This window comes from Anomalospiza imberbis, chromosome 17 (assembly GCF_031753505.1).
Source record: "Anomalospiza imberbis isolate Cuckoo-Finch-1a 21T00152 chromosome 17, ASM3175350v1, whole genome shotgun sequence".
NCBI classification, from domain to species: domain Eukaryota; kingdom Metazoa; phylum Chordata; class Aves; order Passeriformes; family Viduidae; genus Anomalospiza; species Anomalospiza imberbis.
This window is the reverse complement of record NC_089697.1, coordinates 260,683-281,272: the sequence shown is the minus strand read 5'-3', so window position 1 is coordinate 281,272 and position 20,590 is coordinate 260,683. Positions and strand designations below refer to the sequence as shown.

Here is a 20,590-nt window from a genome sequence, read left to right as displayed (position 1 = left end):
GGCTGAGCCAACCAGTGATGCTGGGAGGGCCTCTGGGATTAGGTACTAAAAAAGGGCTAAACACTGCTGTGCAACAGCAGCTGGCAGGGAGGAAGAAGATGGGAGAGCAACAGTGGATTTTGACCCATAGCCCGTGTAGGTGAGCAGAGGAACAGATCCCCAGTGCAGCCCATGTGAGGAGCCCACAGCACAGCGGGTGGGGATGCCCTGAAGGGATCTGCAGCCTGGAAGGAGCCCACGCTCCAGCAGGTATTGTAAAGGCAGGCGAACCCAGTGGGAAGAATGATGATGTCTGACTCAGTTCAGAAGGCTGAACGATTTCTTTATTATAACTATGCTATAATACATTAATTGACTATATAAAGGAGGATACTAAAACTACATGCTACTTTCTCTAACACTACTAAATCTAACTAACCAACAGCTTGTGACCCTGTTCTCCAGAGTCCAGACACAGGTGGATCCGATTGGCATCAGGCCCAGACAATTCTGACCAGAATCCAATCCAGCAATCACCCCAGGTAAACAACTCTCCAAACACATTCCACAAGGAAAAACAAGGAGCAGAAATAGAAACTGTTTTCTCCTTCTCTCTCTCTGTGCACCTCTAAGAAAAATCCTGAGAGAGAGAGAAATGTGCTTGCCACAAGCGGGCTCCTGGCAGGGGCTATGCTCTGTGGAGAGGAGTCCATGCAGGAGCTGGCAGAACACTGGAGCAGGCTGTTCCTGAAGGACTGGACCCCAGGGAAAGGCACCTTGCTGGAGCAGTTCTTAGAGAACTGCAGCCCGTGGGAAGGACCCACATTGGAAAAGTTGGTGCAGGACTGTCTCCCATGGAGAGGGGAATCTATGAGGAGAAAGGAGCAGCAGAGACAAGTGTTATGAGCTGACAGCAATCCACGTTCCCCATCTTGCGCACTGCTCAAGGGGAGGAGGTAAAAGAGTTGGGAGTAAAGCTGAGTCTGGGAAGAAGGGAGGGTAGGGGGAGGTGGTTTTAGGTTTATTCTTAGTTCTCATTTTCCTACTCTGTTTAAGTGGTTATAAAATAAATTAATTTCCCCGAGGTGAGTCTGTTTTGACTGTGGCAGTAATTGGTGAGTGATCTCCCTGACCCGTGGGATTTTTATCACATTTTCTTCTCCTTTTCAGTCAAAGAGGGGAAGTAATGGAGTGGCTCAGTGAGCACCTGGCTAGCCAAAATTGACCAACCACAGTTCTCCAAACTCCTTCATCACCACCTCCACCTTCAACACCCATTGCCCATGACTTCTTCATGTCCCTGACTCCACTGTCAGTGAAGGGTCTTCCAGCATTGCAGCATTTATTTTGCACTTTATTTACTGCACACTCCAGACATGCCAATGGCACAGGCAACTCTGTGATGTCCAGTGCTCTGGGCCCACGTCTGCCACCAGAACTCCCCTGCCAGGGCTGGACAGTCTGGAATTGGCTGTGGCAGGTCTGTGGCACGCCCACGGCAAGTCCACAACAGGTCCATGGTGGGTCTCTGATGGGCGCCTGATGGTCCTTTGGCCCAGGTGCCGTGCGCCTTGGTGGGGAGCTGTCACTTTCTGCCCACGTGGTCCTTCAGTGTTACCAGCACTTTTTGTGCCCGCTTCAGGACCTCCTCCTCATCCACGCTGGGGAAGGCCTCACTGGGGGTCATGGGAAAGGGATGGTAACTCGGGTACTGTGTGGCCTTGCCGTCCGTGCCACGGTCACACAACCACTGCACGTCCAGGACAAGGCCCCTCAGCTCCGGCTCCTCTGCCTCCAGCCTTTGGGCCGTACCCATCGGCCCCCTGTGGCCCGCAAAAGCTTCACCACGGCAAAGCACGGCCGCCACCAGTGCCTTCTCCAGGGCCTGGTGCACTTTGAAGAGCACCCAGTTGGGGCAGCAGTGCCGGATGTCATTGCGGGCTGCCTGCAGGTCACTCGTGGCCTGACACAGCCAACGCAGGGCCTCGGGGACGGATGGAGTCAGGGCCATGAGCTCCTCACTGCTCAGCCAGGAGCCACAGCCTCCCTGTCTGTGGTGCTGGGCAGCACTCACAGGTTTGTATTGGACCCACACCTTTGGCCCCCTGACACCATGCAGAGGCCTCAAGGCTGGCAGGCTGGGAGCCTTCCATGGATCAGCTTCAGCCTCCTCCTGCAGCCTTTTCTCTGGCTCTGGCTCTGGTGCAGCACCCACCAGTGCCACGTTGTTCGCCTCCAGAACCAAGGCCACGTCCTGTGGCTCCTGGCAGACCAGCATTTCACGCAGCACGGACAAAGCCTGTGCCTCCAGCTGCCCACCCAGGATGTTATTGATCTCCTGTGCCAGTGTCTCCACGACCCTCAGCTGCTGCCAGTTCAGCACCATCTCTGCATGCCGGATGTAGAGGAGCCGCTGGGCACCACCAGACGGGCACACATAGATAACTTGTGACTGGGAGCTGCCCTCCACCTTTGCCCCACTGTGCACCAGCACAGTGCAGATGTCCTTGCAGCACTGCACTTTCACCTGCTCCACTGCAAAGCCACCATCCCCCTCCATTCCCATCGTAGCCTTGGGGGTCTGCCACTGCAGCAGGGACTCCAGCCCCAGCCTAAACCACGGGGATACCAGCAGGGTCTGGAGACGCCTCTGCGCAGCGCACTGAGAGCCGTAATGACATGGCTGCGGACCACCCTCCTCCAGCTGCTTCTCTGTCACCTCTGAGAGTGCCCGCGGCCGCAGGTGCGGTGGCAGCCTTTGCAGCAGCCACCTGACATTACACCCAGACACTGGCAGCGCAGCCATGAGCACAAAGGTCTTCTCTAGGGCCCGAGCGGTCTCTGAGGGCACACAGTCATTGAAGCACAGTCTGTGGGATGGCTCCAGGCAGTCAGCAGTGCTCAGCAGGTACAGCTCAGCCACAGCAGAGCAATCGGGGGGCTCCGGTTCCTCCCGCAGCAGCTGGAAGAAATGCCGTGTGGCCAGCAGGACTGTCTTCTCCTGGCTACTGGAAAGGGTTCCACTGCCATGGCTCTCCTGGTAGATTTGGGCCAGGACACGGCTGTAGTGAGTCAGTGTGGGGACCAGGACGACACCAAGGTGTTGCAGGAGATCTCCAAAGGCAGCCACGTGGGGGTGAGGCGTGAGGAGGTAGGGGTAAAAGTCAGCCTCGTCTGGGAGTGATGTCACCACCTGCCGTGGCCTGGCCATGTCCCATGACTTGGCCAGCACCACGGGCAGCTCAGAGAGGTGCTCTGCGTCCACCTCCTTCAGACGGGTCTGCAGGAAGCTGTACATGCTATGGAGCACCCTGGCCCGTGTGCTTACCTGCAGTTCTGTCGAGCAGGCTGCCCTGCACACATGCTCCAGGTTGGCCACCACCAGGGCAGTGGGTATCTCTGCAAAGACTTCCATGGCCTCCAGGGACTGCTCCCCAAGTTCAAGGGATTCTGGCAGGATGGTGGCTGATGTCCACAGGAGCTCAGCCACATTTTTGCAGTAGGAAACGCTGCCTTTCAGAGCCACGGTCTTAGTGCAGTCTGTAAAAGGAGGGTGAAGGTTCATCAAGTTTGGGGGGATATCCAGTGGAGGCAGGAATTGGATTGAGGCAATTTTCCTCAGGAAATTTTCCTCAGGATTTTCCAACAGGATTGCAAGTTGCTTGAGCATCTCCTGCTGTCGCTCCAGCAGTTCTGCAGCATGGCATGTAGCCTGAGTGGCTTCACGCTCTATCTCCTCAGCCAGCGCCACAAAGTCCTCTACAGAGAGGCTGGTGCGGACACCTGCCTTAAGGAAGAAATCCACAATTACTATGCAGTTCGAAGGTAGCTTCTTAAAGAAAGATTTAGGCGCAAAGCGGTTTTGGAGCCGCATGTCATGGTAGAAGTAGGAGGCCAGGCGCAGTGTTCTGTGGGCATCTGGTATAAAGGCCGCCTTCCGAAATGCTGCCACAATGGCGTCCACGCTCTGAGTGGAACAGATGGGTCGCAGGACAAAGAACGAGCGTACAGCTTCCATGAGGTCTTGCTGTGTGAGCTGGGACAGCCGGGGAAGTACCACAGTCATGAAGAGCTCTTGGTCATCGGTGAACTCCCCCTTCAAACGCTTGGCCAGCCATTTGGGGTCCTGGCTTAGTGTGAGAAGCAGCATGCTTCTCCATGGAGGAGCTGCTCCAGTGCACGTGAATCCAGCTTTCCCTCCTGGACAAACCTTAGCAGGGCTGACACGTCCTGCTCCCCTAAATCCCCCCAGCAGAGATCAGCTCTTGTGTCTGCCAGATGGGCCACTACAGCCCTGGCATCTGTGACCTGCAGTGCCCTTGGCTTCAGGCAACAGTAGGCAAAACTCCAGGGCAGCAGGGACTGCTGGAGCACAGGGATGCCCAGTTTGTGCAGCACCTTTTCTACTTTAGAGTGACACTCAAAAAGAACCTTGGAGAGGGAGGATAGTGGCAGTAGGTGCTTTGAGTCTGTCTTACTCCCCTGAATAGGCAGCACTGCCGTATTCTGGAGATGATTCATGAACGACTTCATGTCCACATCTGAAGTCCTGGAGGGGACCATCCTGTCAAAGAAGGTCCACAGCCCCTCGAGCCACCTTTCTCCCTCTGTGGTCCACTCCAGCTGACCCAATACCTCCTGGATGAGTGGTGTGGCCTCTGGGAGGTCAAGCTCCTTCACAAAGCAAGGTGGCATCCATTCAGGAATACACTTCCCCAAACGCCTATCTCTTCCTGGGATGCTCCAGTGCACTGGTTTTGGCTGGGATAGAGTTAATTTTCTTCCCAGAAGTGTGTCCAGGGCTACATTCAGGATTTAGCATGAGAACAGTGTTGGTTGCACACTGATGTTTGAGTTGCAGCCCAGTCAAGGACTTTTCAGTGTCCCACGCTCTGCCAGCAAGGGGCAGCATGGCCAGGAGACCTGACCCCAACTGGCCAGAGGGATATTCTGGACCACAGAACCTCCTGCCCAGTACAGAAACTGGGAGGGGGTTGGCCAAAAGCCTCCCCCCCTCTGCCCCCCAGAAAGAAAACCCCCACAGCCCCCTTCCCGCAACCGGTTCGGGAAAAATTTCCTCAGAGAGAAGTGGAGAAAACCTGTTTATTTAACAGGCAAAGCACTGTCCCGTGCAAAAAAATGAACAATACCAGATGACAAAACTCATTTGCTGCTCTGAAGAGATGACAAATTCAGAAAGTCTCTCCTGTGGCTGCTCGCTCTGTTATCAGTCCCTCCGGCACTGGGAAAGGCTGCTGCCCAGAGTAGGCCACAAAGTGCGAGCTCTCGGTGCTCCCCGGGTCCTGGTCCAGAGCAGGTTCGAATGGTTCCAGGAAAAGGGAAAGAAAGAAAGACAGTCCAGGGAAAACTTCACTGCCTCAGCTAGCTAAACTAACTAAAAAGCAAAGGAGCGCTCTGTTCTGCTCCATTTGTGCCCAGACAACACAGTCAAGCAGAATGTGGAGGAGTGCGATCTGGTAACAAACTCCGTGCTTCGTCTTCTCCCCTCCTTTGCTCTCAGAACCAGTCTTGAAGGCACTGAATACAATATCCAGCATAAACAGAACAGACGACTGGGGATACAAGCATCATAACATCACCCTAGGACAGAAAGAGAAACAGCACAATGGACTACTTAAGACGAGCCAAGGGGTCTTGAGAGAGTTATCCCACCAATTGGCAAGAACAAGCAATAGATAAGCTCTCGTGGCAGGGGAGATGCCCTGCCACACCAGGGAACCCTGCTGCACCTTGCCCGGTTTCTTACGGGCAGAGCCCAGCGGATGCACGGCCTGGGCTCTGCTCCAGCTCTCAGGCAGCCCTGTTGTTAAGGAAACTTCCCTGTCTGAGCATCCCCGAGGCACTCTGGCATTCACACTCCCATCACCAGACTGTTCCTGCGGGGACCAAATCCCCTTTGCAGTGGGTGGCTCAGGTGAGCCAAAGGGTGCCCCCATTGACTCCCTGCACTCCCCCCACTCTCACACAGTCAGGCCAGGTTTCCCACAGCAGAGTCTCACGTGTCTCATTCCACAAAACAATTTATTTGCAGCACAGGAACACAGAAATAGCCCGAGCCGGTGCCTCCAGGGAGGGACCTCGAACCCCTGGGCTGTTACGCCTTCACGGTCAGAGCACATCAAAGTCTCAGCTCTTCCTCCCGAGGCTTGGCATCTGCCCTGTCTCTGAGCGGCCACTGTCTCTGGCTGTGCCACAGGTCCTTGGGCTCTTTGTCCTGCCAAGGGTCAGCAGGTCACGGGCTCTTCCCTTTGGGCTCCTGCCAGCCAGAGCTCAGCCTGGAGCTGGCACTGCAGCTGCACCCCGAGCTACCTGCACCAGGTGTATTCCTCAGCACCTGTGCTTTGCAGCTGCCGAGGAACTGCACACAGGACCGCCCACTCGGCCTCCGGGACCGCACGCTGGAGCTGCTGGAGCTGCCTGAGCACTGCCCCAGCTGCGGGTGTGCGTGAACGCGCTGCGGGGCTCACGGCCCTCGTGGCTGAGCAGTTCACGTGGCCCAGGGAAGCTGGGGCACAGCCAATGCTGCTCCTCCCCTGGCCAAGCTGGAGAAGAGCTGCAGCTGGAGCGTGTGCCAGGAACTGCTTTGGGAGCAGAGGAACAGTGTCCCTGGGCTGCGCCCCTCGCTGTTTCCCAAGAGCCCCGTGGTGATCAATCACTGCACCTCCAACAGATTGCTCTGCCTGTCTCTTGCCTTTGTGCAAAGAGCGAGGCTGGCAGGGCTCTGTAGGGTGAAAGCTGCCCCAAGGAACCAGACAGGCTGGAGGAACGGGCGCCAGAGACCTCGCCACATCCAGCCAAGAAGGGGTAGGAACAGAGAGTGTCACCAAACAGGAAAAAGGGAACTTATCCAATACCAATTTGATGTGAATAAGCAGACACTTCTTTATTCAGGTGCTGGGAACACAGGGATAACTCCTCTGGAAGTGTGTTCCACTTAACAAACAAAACCCATCCATTTTATTTACTTTTTCTGCTGAATCATCATTATGTGCCTTCTTTTACATACTGCGCATACTATGCCCACTCTTAAATTTAACCTTTACATTGATTGGTTCTAAGAGTTAATAACTTCGCCAATATTCTAAACCAATCATTGCTCATCTCTCCTGAGGTCTACTGACTGGAATCCTTAATCTTAAAATCAAGATGGGAAGGATAGTGGGTTTCCAAGCAGTGTTACTGGTGAGCGTGACTGCAACAGAAGGGTCCAGTAACTTCCTGGGGAGGTTTCACCAGTTACATTCCAAACACAGCGCTCCTGACATTTCTATACCTTATACTTCACAACTGTCTACTTATAATCATAGTAACCCTTTTATATGATCTGATTATTTGATCAAAGCATTCATCACAAGAGCAGACAGGAACAGCAGAAGCCAGAGCAGGGGAGACTGGGAAGGTGGCAGAGAGGTGTCTGGGCTGAAGGGGATCCTGAGGAAAGGGGAGGAGAAGGCTTTCCCTCAGCCCGTGCTTCTCTTCTCTTTCTCAAAACATGACCAAGGAATCTCACGTTTCCAGGGATGGGCCAAATATCCAGTTTTCTGCAATTTCCCCAGCCGTTGCTGCTTGGCCATGACAGGGAAGAAGCCCTAAAAAGGGAAAGGAGGAAAAGCAGCCCCCAAACTGGGCATCTTTGGCGTGGCAATTCCTCCCATTCCTTCCTGTTGGTGAGGAAGCTTTGCCTGACAGAATGACACAACAGGGGAGGGGGGAAGGGGCCTGTGGACAGGAGCACCACAAGAGCTCTTGGAAGGAGCTGTGGTGCTCCATCTCACTGCTGGTGTCCTGCCAAAAGGCAGAGGCACTGCTGAGTGCACTGGGAATGACGGGGAGGAAAGCAGTGGGCTGATAGAGAGAGCTCAGCCGCTGAGCCTGGGGCATGCGGGTCTGCTCTAGGCCTAAGGACCCTCAAGAGCCTCAGCTCCTTCTCCTGCACCTGCTGTGCAGGAGGCTTCTTGAGCTACTGCCCAAGTGTCTGTGTCTTCACAGATTGGCCCCGGAACGCCACACCTGGGAGACTGAGCCACCGGGCTGATGGATTCTGACCTGCTGGACCTCCCACTCGGAGTCAAGATCTAGGTGAAGCCCAAGTCCAACTCTGTCTTCTGCAAGGGAAAGCTGGGGGAAAAGGTAAGGAAATAAAAGAGCGCAGAAAAGCTCTCCTCTTTCATGGGGTCCTCATCATGCACAGAAGTTCTTGTGGCCACCTCCTCTACAGCAGGAGCTGCAGCCCTACAGTCAGGCAGGGCTGGGCAGCAGAGGGAAGCTCCAGGCTGACACAGCCCTTGAGCCTGCCTAACCCGAGGAGACTGGTTTCATCCCCTCTCCACTGTCTGCATTTGAAGCACTGGGCCTGACCTTTTCAGCTGGAAGGTTCATTTGTGGGTGGGTCAGCAGTTCTTCCTGGTGGCCTAAGGTGTCTATTTGCTGCTGGGGTTTGTTTTCTCTCCCTCAGCCCATCCCATCACAGCCCAGCCTGGCCCAGCACGGCCCCGCAGTCTTTCTGTGAGGGTCTCTGTGTCTTCAGAAGGATGGTCTTCAAAGTGTTGGTCTTCAAAGTACCTTGCTCTTTCCACAGGTACCGCATGGCACCTCTTTACAGCTCTCCGGCCTCCTTCAAACTCTGGGAAATGTCTCTTACAGCTTCACTGGCAATGTCCTTCTTTCAGTCTGGACGACCCCTACATGCACCACCTGAACCTGCAATACAACTGCCTGCATGACCCCCACCTTCAGGACTACCACAAGCACAAGGACATCCTGCGGATGCTGAAGAAACAGGGCTGCAGCACCAGTGACAACAAGGTAGGTTTGGACATCAGGCTGATCAAGAACAGCCCTCTTCAAGCAGGGCTCCCACAGCCCCTGCTGCAGCCGCCTGCTGCTGCCAGAGGACAGAGCCGTGCGCTGGTGTCTCTGGGAGCAGAAGCAGCGCCAACATCGCCCTGGCAAGCCCCAGTCCTGCCCTTCTCAGCCTGCCCCACGCTGCCTCTTCAGCCCTGGCTGGGGGGACATCAGTGGCCCCAACACCAGGGTATGGGGGGAGGGCTTGGGGGCAGCTCCTCTCCCACTGAGGTCAGGCTGTTTTGGGGAAGGCTGACAGCATGGCTTGACAGTTTCTGGGGGATTCTGTCCTCGTCCCTCCACAGGTGATTTGCACTGTGAAGGAGTTCAACGAGTGCAGGCAGTGCCTGACCAGGACCAAGCTGCAGTCGGAGCAGATCTTGGGGCGGCAAGAGGTAGGCAAAGCGTTGTGTTCAGGGCCATGGGACTGTGCAGGGCTGTGCTGCTGGGCTGGGTGCTGTGGTGTGGAAAGGACTCCACGGCTGGGAGCTGAGCCAGCGCAGGGCGCTGAGCTGGGCACGGGCAGCAGGGCCATGTGCAGGCACACTCCGTGCTGAGGGAAGCCCTTCTCTCCTGCCCTCGTGGCCTGGCTGAAGCAGAGTGCCGGCCTGGGCCCGCAGGAATCCTCAGCACGCAGGGGCTGAGTGCTTGTCCAGGCGCCATGACCCACAACCTGGTGTCACCTTTCTGGAAGGGCTTCTGCCACTTTTGGCCAAATTAAAGGATGGTCCCAAACTGTCAGGAACCACTGACACTTCCTGCAGGGCACAGCGGCAGCTGCAGCCTCAGAAACCTTCCTGCCCACCTCCACAGAAGAGCAAAGAGACCCCCCCTGAAATCAGGGAGATTCAGAAGAGTGAAAGCACCTTTAGACAAGGGCCAAACCCACTCCACAGCTGAGCTGGCTCAGAAAGATGCCAGCAGAGCCGCTGGCTCCCAGAGGAAGCCGGACAACACTGCCGATGGCCTCTTTAAAGCTGTCTTTGAGCAGCTGACCACAGCAGAAGGCCAGAAGCTCCAAGAGCTGGTTGAGACCATTGTGTACAAAGTGTTTGCGAGGCGGAAGGTTCCTTGGGACCAGCGTGTCAGTGTCTTAAGAAACACTGCTCAGGGGATCAGAGGAAGAGTTTTTGGCAGCTCTGTGAGAACAGAGCCTGCAGAGCCACCACTAGACCGCCAACAGGAAATAGAACTGGTGGCCAAGGAGCTTCTAGCGATGGTGTTGGAGATCTTGGGGGACCATCTGGAGTCCAAAGCTTCTGAGTCAGGGAGGGCAGCCAGGCAGAAGGAGCAGCTTGTTGATGGAGGAGCCACCCAAGCAGACACACCCAAGGAAGCTGAAACAGACAGAGGACGTTTACACGCTTGCCTTGACTATCTCACCATCCAAGTTGTCAAGAATATTCCCTGCCTCTAGAAATCCATGGTAGCTTCTCAGTTTGGAGGAGACTCCAGCTGTGACTACACCAAAATCCTGAAGCTTCCCAAGGGTAAGGTCTCCAGAGGACAGATGCCACCAGGATTCCCTGGAGCATCTGAAAAACAGAGCCAGGAAGAAAGCACGGGAGTAAAGCTGCCTGCCTTAGGAACACAGCTCCATGCAAAAGGGACAGGCTATGCCAAAACCATGGAGCCCGAGTATCCAGCAATGGTGAAGGGGAACTTGGTGAGAGAAAGGAACCCAGCAATCTCAGGCAACACTTGGGACATAAGGACCATGGCAAATTGGATCGTTCAGTCTGTATTAGGGTGGGTTGTTCGGCATAGGCCTGCACCAACCTGCAGGCAGAATTTCCAATGGCCTGTCCCAAACCCAGCCACGTGCCAAGGCAGAGAGGAGAGCTGTGCTGCTGAGGACACTCTCCCCTCCTTGGACCCACAGTTTTCCCCACAGCCCATCCCTCCGGAGGGTCCAATGCCCCCTGCCCAGGACAGAGCACGGCACAGATCAGTGCACTCAAAGCTCGTCTGAGGCGAGCAAGGCGTGTGGCAGGAGAGCTGAAGGGCCTCTAGACAGCAAACTTCACACCCTTGTTCCATCAATAAAGAGTTTATCCATAAGGCCTTGCTTGTGCTTCCTCCAAACCAGGCCAAACTGCATCCACGCATTTTCCCTGTTCCCCCATCTCTCCCCCGCAGTCTGCTCCCACAACCTGCCCAGAAGCCCCCAGGATCTCCCAGGACCTCCCCAGAGCCACCCAGGACCCGACCATCTCCCCTCCTTCATCTCCCACCCAGGACTCTGTACTACCCATCTGCCTCCCATATATCTCTTCCCAGCCCATCCAGGACTGCCTGAATCCCCTCAAGGAGTCCTCAGCTCTCTGTGCCTCTCATATCTCTCCTATGTCTCCCTTCCATGAGGCCCCCAGGACCCTGTACCCCCTGTATCCCCCCCCATTTCTCCAGCCATATCCCCACTCGGGACCCCATAGCTTCCTGTATTCCCTCATATTCCCCCCATATCTCCCCCTGTTTCCCCTACCAGACCCCTGAAGGACCCTCTCAGCCCCCTCCAGATAGCCAGAGATCCCCCGAGCCCTGCCCTAGGACTGCCCCAGGATGGCTTGTACCTGATGGTGGAGAGCCAGTGTCCCCCATATCTTCCCCCACAGAGCCCCCAGGATCCTCCCCAGATCCCCCCCGGCAGTGGAGTGCCACCCACCGAGGATGAGGGTGTGGGAGGGGGGTGGAAGACCATGGAGTAGCTGGTGGTGGGCAGGTGGAGGGCTTCCCCCTCCCCAAAGCCCCAACCACTCCCAAGGGCCCCCCCTCACAGCGGGAACTGGAACAGCTCTGAGGAGAAAACATCCTCAGATGTGCAGCCTGGGGAGGGGACCCCAAAATCAGGAAGGGACCCTGGACCCTAAGAAGTTGGGACCCCTAAAGCCCCCACCCAGATGAGAGGAGAAAATGGCCTGAGCTGTGTGGTCCCCGCCCAAAAATCAGGAGGGGCCCCAAAATCAGCCTCCCCAGCCCCCTCCACACCTCCGAAGATATAGAGCAAGTCGCCCACCAGCCACCCCAGCCCTCCCATATCTCCCCTATTCCAAATGTCCTCCAGCCCCCCCAGATCCCCTGAAGCTCTCCCAGCCCATTTAGCCCTGCCCAAAGTTCCCCAGAGCTCCCCTCAGACTCCCTGAAGCTCCTCCCCATCTCCAAACAAGGAGACCCAGTTGTCTCCCAGCCCTTCAAAAGCCCCCAACCACCCGTCCCCAAATTCCTCCAGCACCTCCAACCCCTCCAGCCCCGCCTCCATCCTGTAGAACCCCAAAACCTTCCCTAAACCCCCCTAGAACGCCCCTCAGGGCTCCTCCTGACCTCCAGTCATGTAGAGCTGCCAACCCCAGCCCCCCAGACGCCACCACCTTGCCCCCATTCTGAATTTTCCCTGACTCCCCCAAACTCCCCAGGCCCCCTTGTCTTGTAGCTGCCCCAAATCCCCCTAGGATTCACCCAGGACCCCCGAGCCCCCTCCCCACCTCCAAACACATAGAGCCATTCATCCACCAGTGCAGCAAGGGTTGGGGGGTCTCTGGGGAGGTTTTGGGGGTCTGGAGAAGGTGACATCACCTTCATCACCTTTATACAGTTACATCACCGAGATACATGCATATTCGTGTGTTTTGTACATTAGTCAAACATTCTTTTGAACTTTCTGAGGTTTCGGGAACTCCTTTGTTTGATTTCTTCACACTCCGGCTTGTCTGCATAACATCCTGGGTATCAGGTCAATATATTTTATTTCTTCTTGTGTCTCCATCCTGCTGTTTTACATCCTCTGTTAAGGATTTAGTGTGTCCTCCTTAAATGGAACATGGCATTCTCTAATTGTCCTCCGGTGCTCTGGTTTGTGTGACGGTTATCTTATCACTTGGACGGGTCGGTCAGTGGACGGCCTTACATTGTTCTTCTTAGTTACACAAAAGCCTTTTCTATTCTACAATACGTTCATCACACTCTTATTTCCATAACTGCTACACAGATATTATATTCATTACACTATTTCTATGAGCAATACAATGCACACTTAAGCTGATAGATTCTATTATATTCACAAGCAGCTAAAAAGAGTTACAGTTGGTACTATTTCTAAATACTTATAATCACTGACCACATGCAAAAGCTAATACGTAAAGGTGAAAGCCAATATTATGTAGTCATTTTACACAGACTTTTGCTGCAATTTTGTTCAGGTTTAATAAACCTTTGGAATTTTAAAAGTGAGCATAATTTCTCACAAAGTTAATATTCAAAACCCTATTAAGTCTTTATTCTTCTTCCCTGAGAAGAAGTCCATGGCAATTAGTAAAGCTTTCTAAAATAAATTAATGGATTCAGCTGATTGCAATGATCATGGCTTGTGTGTCTTACAGAGGGCACATACTAAGGGGGACACGGATAGGCGGATCGGGAAGTCCCGAGTACCTCCCAAGTAGCTCAGCCAAAGGGGAAAGGGACTGAGGAGAAAATGCAGCCGGGAAAGGAGAAAAGAAGGCTGCTTGCTCCAGCTAATTGAGAGAGACCCTGATGGACTCCCTCCCTTTGTTCCAGCCAAGGGACTTTTACAGGACTCCTCTGTCTCCTTTGTGGACACGACCCTCGAGCCACGTGAATTTGACGCTCTGGGCGGTGGGGGGTGCTGGAACTCCACTACCTGGGCAGGGGGGAGAATAAACCAGCATAAACCAGTCCAGACTGGGGCAGCTGGGCAAAGTTCAGAGTCACAAGGGGCCACTGGCAGCGAGGCAGGGGAGCGGCGGCAGTGATGGGCAAGGGGAGGGCGGGGAGGAGTTCCGGCCTCAGCCCGACCCCCCTCAGTGAGTGACAACGGGGAAAAGTGCCCTCAGGAATTGGCTGGGAGGGTACGCAAAATGACCCCAAAAAGCCTCAAAACCTCCTCGAAATTTACACAAAACTGACCAAAATGGAATAAATTTGAATAAGTAGGAAATATTTCAGGCTATATTTTAGTTCCATTTAGACAATGGAGTGTGGGAAAGGCAGACTGTGCACTGAAACATGGCAAGACCAAGAAAAACCCCAAAGGCCCTTTAAGAATCCCTGAAAATTAAGTAAAATTGAGTAGAGGCATAATAAATATCAATAAATATAAATCGGTTAAAGCCATAATTAACATATCAGTATAAAAGGGGGACGTGTAATATGGGGCTTGGGGTGCTCAAATGCCTCAAGAAAGTACCAGGAAACCCCAAGCACCACATTCCCCTCATGCTTGGGCTGGCTGTTGAGCAGCTCAAGTAGAAGAGTCCTCCAGGAACTGAAGGGAGCAGCAGCCCTCGTGCTGAGGCACAGCCTGTGGAAAAAGGGCTCGGTGGCCCAAATGTGTGCTTTGGAAATCAGAGTTGGGTTCCTAAATCCCGTGAGAACTCTCTCTAACAGACCTGTGGTGGCTGAGGGATGTCCGTGGGAAGGCTTTGCCAGCCTTGAACTGGACCTGTTGATCATCTGAGCTCTGCTCTGTGTGGGAGCCTGTTCCCTTCCCCTTGCCCCAGGGCAGAGAGTTGGTGAGGGCTGGAGTTGGAGGCTGTGTCTGCCCCGAGAGCCGGTACCGTGGGGCTGCAGGTGCTCCTGCCAGCGTGGGCTTGTCTGAGCCGGGCCTTGTGCCTCTTTCAGGTGTCCCTGCTGCAGTCACAGCTGGCCCAAGACCGACAGGACCACCGGCAGAACTACACTGAGAGCTGTGCAAGGACCAGGCAGGAGCTGTCAGACCTTCAGCAGGAGCTGTCCTGCTCCTTTGCAGCTCTGCTCAAGGAGCCCAAAGCTGCTCTTGTGGAAGCAGACACTTGAAGCTGCATCGGTCTCTGAACCTTAACTTGGCAGTGACATCCAGGGGCTGTCCGTCTCTGGAGAGACAGGCCCTGCAGAAGGCAGGTGCAGCTCTTCTCTTCCACGCAGGATTTGTGCCCTGCTCAGAAGCCAATTCCTGTCAACTGGGGAACAAAATTCCTCCCTAGGTCACAGATGAACGCTATCGAAGATGAGGGCAAAAAATACCTGCCAAAGCTTTTACAAGCAGGCTCATTTAGTTCTTGAAGGTCTGTTCCTAGAGAGGAATCTCTGATGTAAGCAGCAAGACTTTTCTTCTGCCTAGAAAACCTAGTGATATATTGCCAAACAGAGAGCAGAGAAAAAAAATGCACTTGTGGTTGTCTCAGCATTCTTAATCACTTTTATGAGCCTTAAACACTGCAGCTCTTGGCATTTCTCTGTAGGAATTTGAAAAGCCCCTGAAACACCATTCTTCCTCCTCATGCGGCTGTTCTAAAGGCAAAGCTTTACTTTCATGAATATTTGTCAGCAGCAAGAACCTTTGCAGGCTTTTTCTTCCATCTCTCCTTTGTCAGGAAAGACAGAAGAATTCCTGTAACTCAGGAACCAAGCGCATCCCTAAAGAGCCTGCAGGTCTTGAGAACGCTGAGCCTTAAAACTGACACTGTCTGCACCAGCAACTTTGAACTCATGTTATGAGCCAGGTCCCTGCCCAGCTGCCCAACAGGGCTCTGGGGACACGGGGGAGGCAGGGCCCGTGCCAGTGGTATAAATAAATTTGTTTTAATAGGCCGGCTTAATAATAGTTCATCGTTTTAATGAGTTGTAATGAATTGCTAATTAATATAATTAATTGTTGGAATTGATGTAGTAAGTTACAAAGTTAAAGGTATTGTCGGTCAAGTGTGCGTGCATAGCTGTCAATCACGGAAAAGAGGGGTCGGAAAAGGTGTCAAGGCAAGAATCTTCTAGACGGGTTACATCATGGAGCGATGTCAGCAACTCAACCTATGACTGGGGGACTAACCAGCCAATAGTGCCTCAGAATTCCAGGATGATTGGCCAGGAATGCGCTGTCTTATGGAGCAACCAGCTACCAGGAGGTGGACCAATCAACAAGTGGATCAAAAGTGCACCAGTCTCGCACCTTTCAGAGACTTTAAAAACCCCTGGGTGCCGAGCACCCGGGTCTTTCTGCAGAATCAGTATCCACAGAAACTCCCTGTGTAGCACAGAGTTACTTGGATCTCTGACTTGCCCCTGAGGCCCTGGGCTTATCCTGGGGCCTCGTCTTCAGTTGTCTTTGTTTTTAATAAACAGGCCCAGGCCTTTTAAAATGTCTTGGCTCCAGTTCGCCTGCTTTTAACACCAGGACCGGCAGGAAGCTGGGATGGGGGGAGAGCCAGGGAGGGCCTCTCCAAGAGCCCCTGGAATGCTGGGCTATGGACCCTGGTAACCATCGCAAAAGCTGTGGAAAGTTGGGAGTTGGAGCCTGACAACTGTCACAAAGGCCATGGAATGTTGGGAGTTGGAGCCTGACAACTGTCACAAAGGCCATGGAATGTTGGGGGTTGGAGCCCGAGAACTGTCACAAAGGCCATGGAATGTTGGGACTTAGACCCTGGCGACAACCAACAGCTCCTGGCTATTGGGGTTTGGACCCTGGAGCTGTCAACAGCTCATGAGCTTTGGGGCTTGGACTTTGCAAAGGCCAAGGGCACGTGGATTGTGTGCTATTGACCCTGCAAAGGCCAAGAGCCTTTGGATATTGGGGTTTAGACCCTGCAAAGGCCAAGGGCCTTTGGATATTGGGGTTTACACCCTGCTAGGGCCAAGGGCCTTTGGGCATTGCTGTTTACTCTCTGCTCGTGCCAAGGGGAGGATGGAGACCCGGTGGGTGAGTGAGAAAGCCACTGCTCTCCTTGTGCCAAGCCCAGCAGGGACCTGGGAGGGCCTGGGCTGGGCCTTGGGGAACAGTTCCCTTTGGCAATAGCAAGGGATTAACAGTTGGCTGTTCCGGAGCTGGCAGCAGCTTTGGTGCTCGCTGTGGGGACAGGTGTGGGAGGGAATGGGTGGCTCCTAGCCATCCCAGAGCACAGCCACATCTCCTCCTCCATCCTTGTCCCACTGGAGGCTGTGGGCACAAACAAGGGAGCAGCTTTTCATTGCCTTCCCCTCACCCAAATTACAGCACAGCCTCAGTGCTTCCCAGAGTCCAGAATGAGTTTCTCCCAGACATCTCTGAAATGATCCCTAGTGGCCCAGAGGAGGTCACAAGCATGATAGGAAGATGCTCCAAGGGCTGGAGCACCAGTGGCAAGGGAAAAGGATGCAAGAGTTGGGGTTGTCCAGCCTGGAGAAGGTTCCAGGGTGACCTTAGAGCCCCTTCCAATGCATGAAAGGGCTGCATGAGAGCTGGAGATGGACTTAAGCCAGAGGCCTGCAGGGACAGGACAAATGACAAAAGCTTCCCACCAAGACAGGGCAGGGATGGATGGGATATTGGGAGGGAGTTCTGCCCTCTGAGGGTGCTGAGGCCCTGGCACCCAGGCTTGAGGTTTCCCAGAGAAGCTGTGGCTGCCCCTGGATCCCTGGGAGTGTTCAAGGCCAGACTGGCTGGGGCTCTGGGCAACTCCCCTTCTGGTGCTCTTAGAAGTGATGAAACACCTTCCAGCATGTTCATTTCTGCTGCTGTCAAACTACTGGGCTGAAAATATTCCCAAGGAGGGGAGGAAGAGCTCAGCTGGAATTGCTGTGCTCTGGGACAGGCTGGGAGGCACTCAGGGGCGACTGCCTCAGGGGCAGCCATGCAGTCTGAGTGTGCTCTTCCCCGTGCTCTTGCAGGGAGCTCGAGGGCTTTCTCAGCAGGGACGTTCCTCCGGAGCCCCTGAGGTGAGTAAAGTGTGCTGAGCTGGCTGGCATTTTGAAACTGGTTCTCCATGAATGGATGCTGGTTCTTGTGGGATCAGAAAAGAGGTATCTCAGTGCTGCCTTGGAATGGGAACAGAACACCTGACTAACAGCTGGATGTGGGCTTTCAGGCGCTGGTAGGCGACAGTGACAGCATGGCCAATTCCATCATCTGCACCGACAATCCTGGGAACATCCTCTCGACTCTGACATCCACTGATGAACAGCATCCTTTTGAATTGGTTCGGGAAGCTACAGAGAACTGGGGGCGCATGCAGCGGCATTTTGATCAAATGGAGGAGAGAACTCAGAGGATCAGAAGCCGCTGCCAGCTGATAGACTCTCTGCTAGAAGAAATCAGTAGGTGAGTCTTTCCTCCTCCTCCTCCTCCTCCTCCTCCTCCTGCATTCCAGAAACAATCTGCTTCCAGGCCGGGGAGTTCAGAGGAGTCCCTGGTGAAGAAGTCACCTGCCTACCATGTGTAGTCCTCAGTGTGGCCCTCGAGCATCGTCCTGTCTGGTTTTTCCATGCTCTTCTGTGACTCCCAAGGCTGTCTGGGAGCTGCAGAGCCATGTTGGAATAGGAGACTCCTTCTCGCCGTGCTGCTTCCCTGAATTCTGTTCTTTAAGTGCCCCTGCCCAGCCATAGCTTCTCACTGAAAGAAGGCAGCCTCTGGAGGATTTTCCTGGGAGGGAAAGAGCAAGGTCTTCCTTAGCCCACTGCCCCCAGCTCCATCCTGGAGAGCTGAAAATGGCATTGCTGACTCTTCAGGCCTCTTGATTCTTCTGACTGAGCCTTGTCTCTGCAGTGACTGTGCAAACCTTGAGAAGTCCAGGGAAATGCTGCTGCAATGCACTGGAATCCCGGAGACAGGAGCCTTGTGTCTGCATCTGAAGAACACCAAGCAGCGGAAGGAAGCATCAGCCCAGGCCGAACAGGCAGAGCAGCAGGACAGGATGGAGGTTGGTTTTGGAAATGAGACTGGTTTTCCCTTGAAAACTCGTCTTGCCCCTTCTTCTACACTGGAGGACTTGGCTGCACTCGAGGGAGAAGACCCATTGTTGCAGAGCGAGCTGGAAGTCAAGAGGCAGTCATTGGAGGAATTGCAGCTTCAGAGGGATCTGCTGCAGCAGGAGAGGGATGATGTTAGCATGGCTCTGAACACCTTATTGCTCGGCAGCACCTGTGGGAGGGGGAGTTGTGGCAGCCAGATCAGCCCAGATGCTGTTGCTGGCAGGAGAAGACGGGCACACTGCTGTGCACACCTGGCTCAAGACGGCACATGCATTTATGAGCCAGGGATATGCGTGTTCATCAGCAAAGTGTTGCATGCTTCTGCAAAATGTGTTGCTTTGGGCAGCCACAGAGCCTCTAAAACGGGGATCGGAGCTGGGGAAGGGTCTGGAGCACAGGTGTGACCAGGAGCAGCTGAGGGAGCTGGGGGGGCTCAGCCTGGAGAAAAGGAGGCTCAGGGGGCACCTTCTTGCCTTCTACAGCTCTCTGTGACAGGAAGCTGCAGCCAGGTGAGGGTCAGGCTCTGCTCCCAGGGAACAAGGGACAGGACAAGAGGAAACAGCCCCAAGCTGTGCCAGAGGAGGTTTAGATTGGGTGTTACAGGATAGCTGCAAGAGAAGGCTTTGTTTCTGATGGTCTCTGTCAGACAGTCTCAGTTCTGGGGAATGTGATAGGTTGGGCAAATGCACAGCAGACGTTCTGATTTGGCCACATCAGGCAGGCGTCCACAAGTCACAAAATGTCTGCTCAGCACAAGAGCCATTTCCCGGCGAGGCATCCTCTCCTTGCAGAGAGCTGCGTAGAATATGTGAGGAGGAGAAACTTAGACGAGAGTTTTGTTGTGGCAGGGGGAAATCCTGTATATTTCCCCTTGATTCAGCAAGCAAATTTGTTTTCACAAATCTTCCTGAAAATGTCCAGCAATGAAATATATCCAGATAATAATTTTGTTTCCCAAGTGGCAGTTGCAGAAGATGCAGTATTTTTGGGTGACAACACGGAGTTTGGAGTGGGGATGTTTGTTGGGAAGGAGCTGTCTGGTCCCAGGCAAGCCAGCAGGGCCTGACACAGCACTTCCAAGGTAACAGTGCCAGAGGCTTTTGGCAGCCCCGGCTATCAGAGCTGCATAGGGCAGATGCTGTGAAACTTTGAGCCCAGAGCACAGGTGCTCCTTGTCCTCTGGCTGCCTGCGAGGTGCCACTGGCTGGCTCTGCACAGGGCTCCTGAGGAAGGGCTCGAGCTGTACCTTGTCCCACTTCCAGGTTTCCCAGGAGCAAGATTCATCGAGCTGCTCTCTGGAGCAGCTGGGCCCGGAATCCTCTGGCCAAGGGCACGCACTGGCCCAGGTGTGCCGAGAGCAGGAGCTGCTGGGCCAGAAGGCTGACCTTGAGGGCCGACTGGCAGCCATGGAGTGGCTCCAACAAGACCTTTCCAGGCAGCTGGAGGAGACCAGGTAAAGGCAGGGAGCAGAACCTTTTCAGATCTATTTACATTCCATGGACAGAATATGGAAGAGTCCCAAGAACAAAAATATGCCACAATGTGAAGGTTATTTTTCTGACACCTAAAGCCAGCAAAGCTCTCGTGAGCCTTGGGCTCCTGTTTGTGCTGCCGAGCACACTCCTGTGGGAAGTCCAAAGCAATCCACCCAGCCCTGAACTGAGTAGTAGTTAAACCATGCAGATGCTGAGTGAAACCTCAGGTTTCTCTTGGCTTTGGTTTCTTCTTCTGGGCATTGAACGTCCCTCATTCCTTAGCAAGTAGCTTGACATGATCCTGATCTTCAGAACTGAAGCTTCGTCTTCAGCATTCCAGGCTCCGACCTTGGCACGTTGGGGGTAGCACACTGCCATTCAGGGGGAAGCCAGAGGCTCCTGCTGAAAATCTTGAGGGCTTTCTGCTTCCAAGCACACTCTTGAGAAGTGTGGGACAGGCCCTAGAGCTGGCTGGAGAGCAGCAGGGAAAGCTCTTTGGAATTCTCAACAGCCTCTGGGGATTCTTGCTGATTGTTGATGGGCACCCAGCTGCC

General features: G+C 54.1%; 1 protein-coding gene across 1 annotated transcript in view; it reads left to right on the top strand.

Annotated features, from left to right (window-relative positions):
• The first annotated feature begins 8,531 nt into the window (after positions 1-8,531).
• The window catches only part of LOC137484399 (centrosome-associated protein CEP250-like), a 28,067-nt gene continuing 16,008 nt past the window's right edge, over positions 8,532-20,590 (top strand). Inside the window, exons 1-7 of the mRNA XM_068208273.1 lie at positions 8,532-8,578; positions 8,670-8,805; positions 9,150-9,239; positions 17,482-17,529; positions 17,679-17,911; positions 18,356-18,509; positions 19,824-20,014. Coding sequence (XP_068064374.1) covers positions 8,532-8,578; positions 8,670-8,805; positions 9,150-9,239; positions 17,482-17,529; positions 17,679-17,911; positions 18,356-18,509; positions 19,824-20,014 — 899 coding nt within the window. The remainder of the gene's footprint in view (positions 8,579-8,669; positions 8,806-9,149; positions 9,240-17,481; positions 17,530-17,678; positions 17,912-18,355; positions 18,510-19,823; positions 20,015-20,590) is intronic.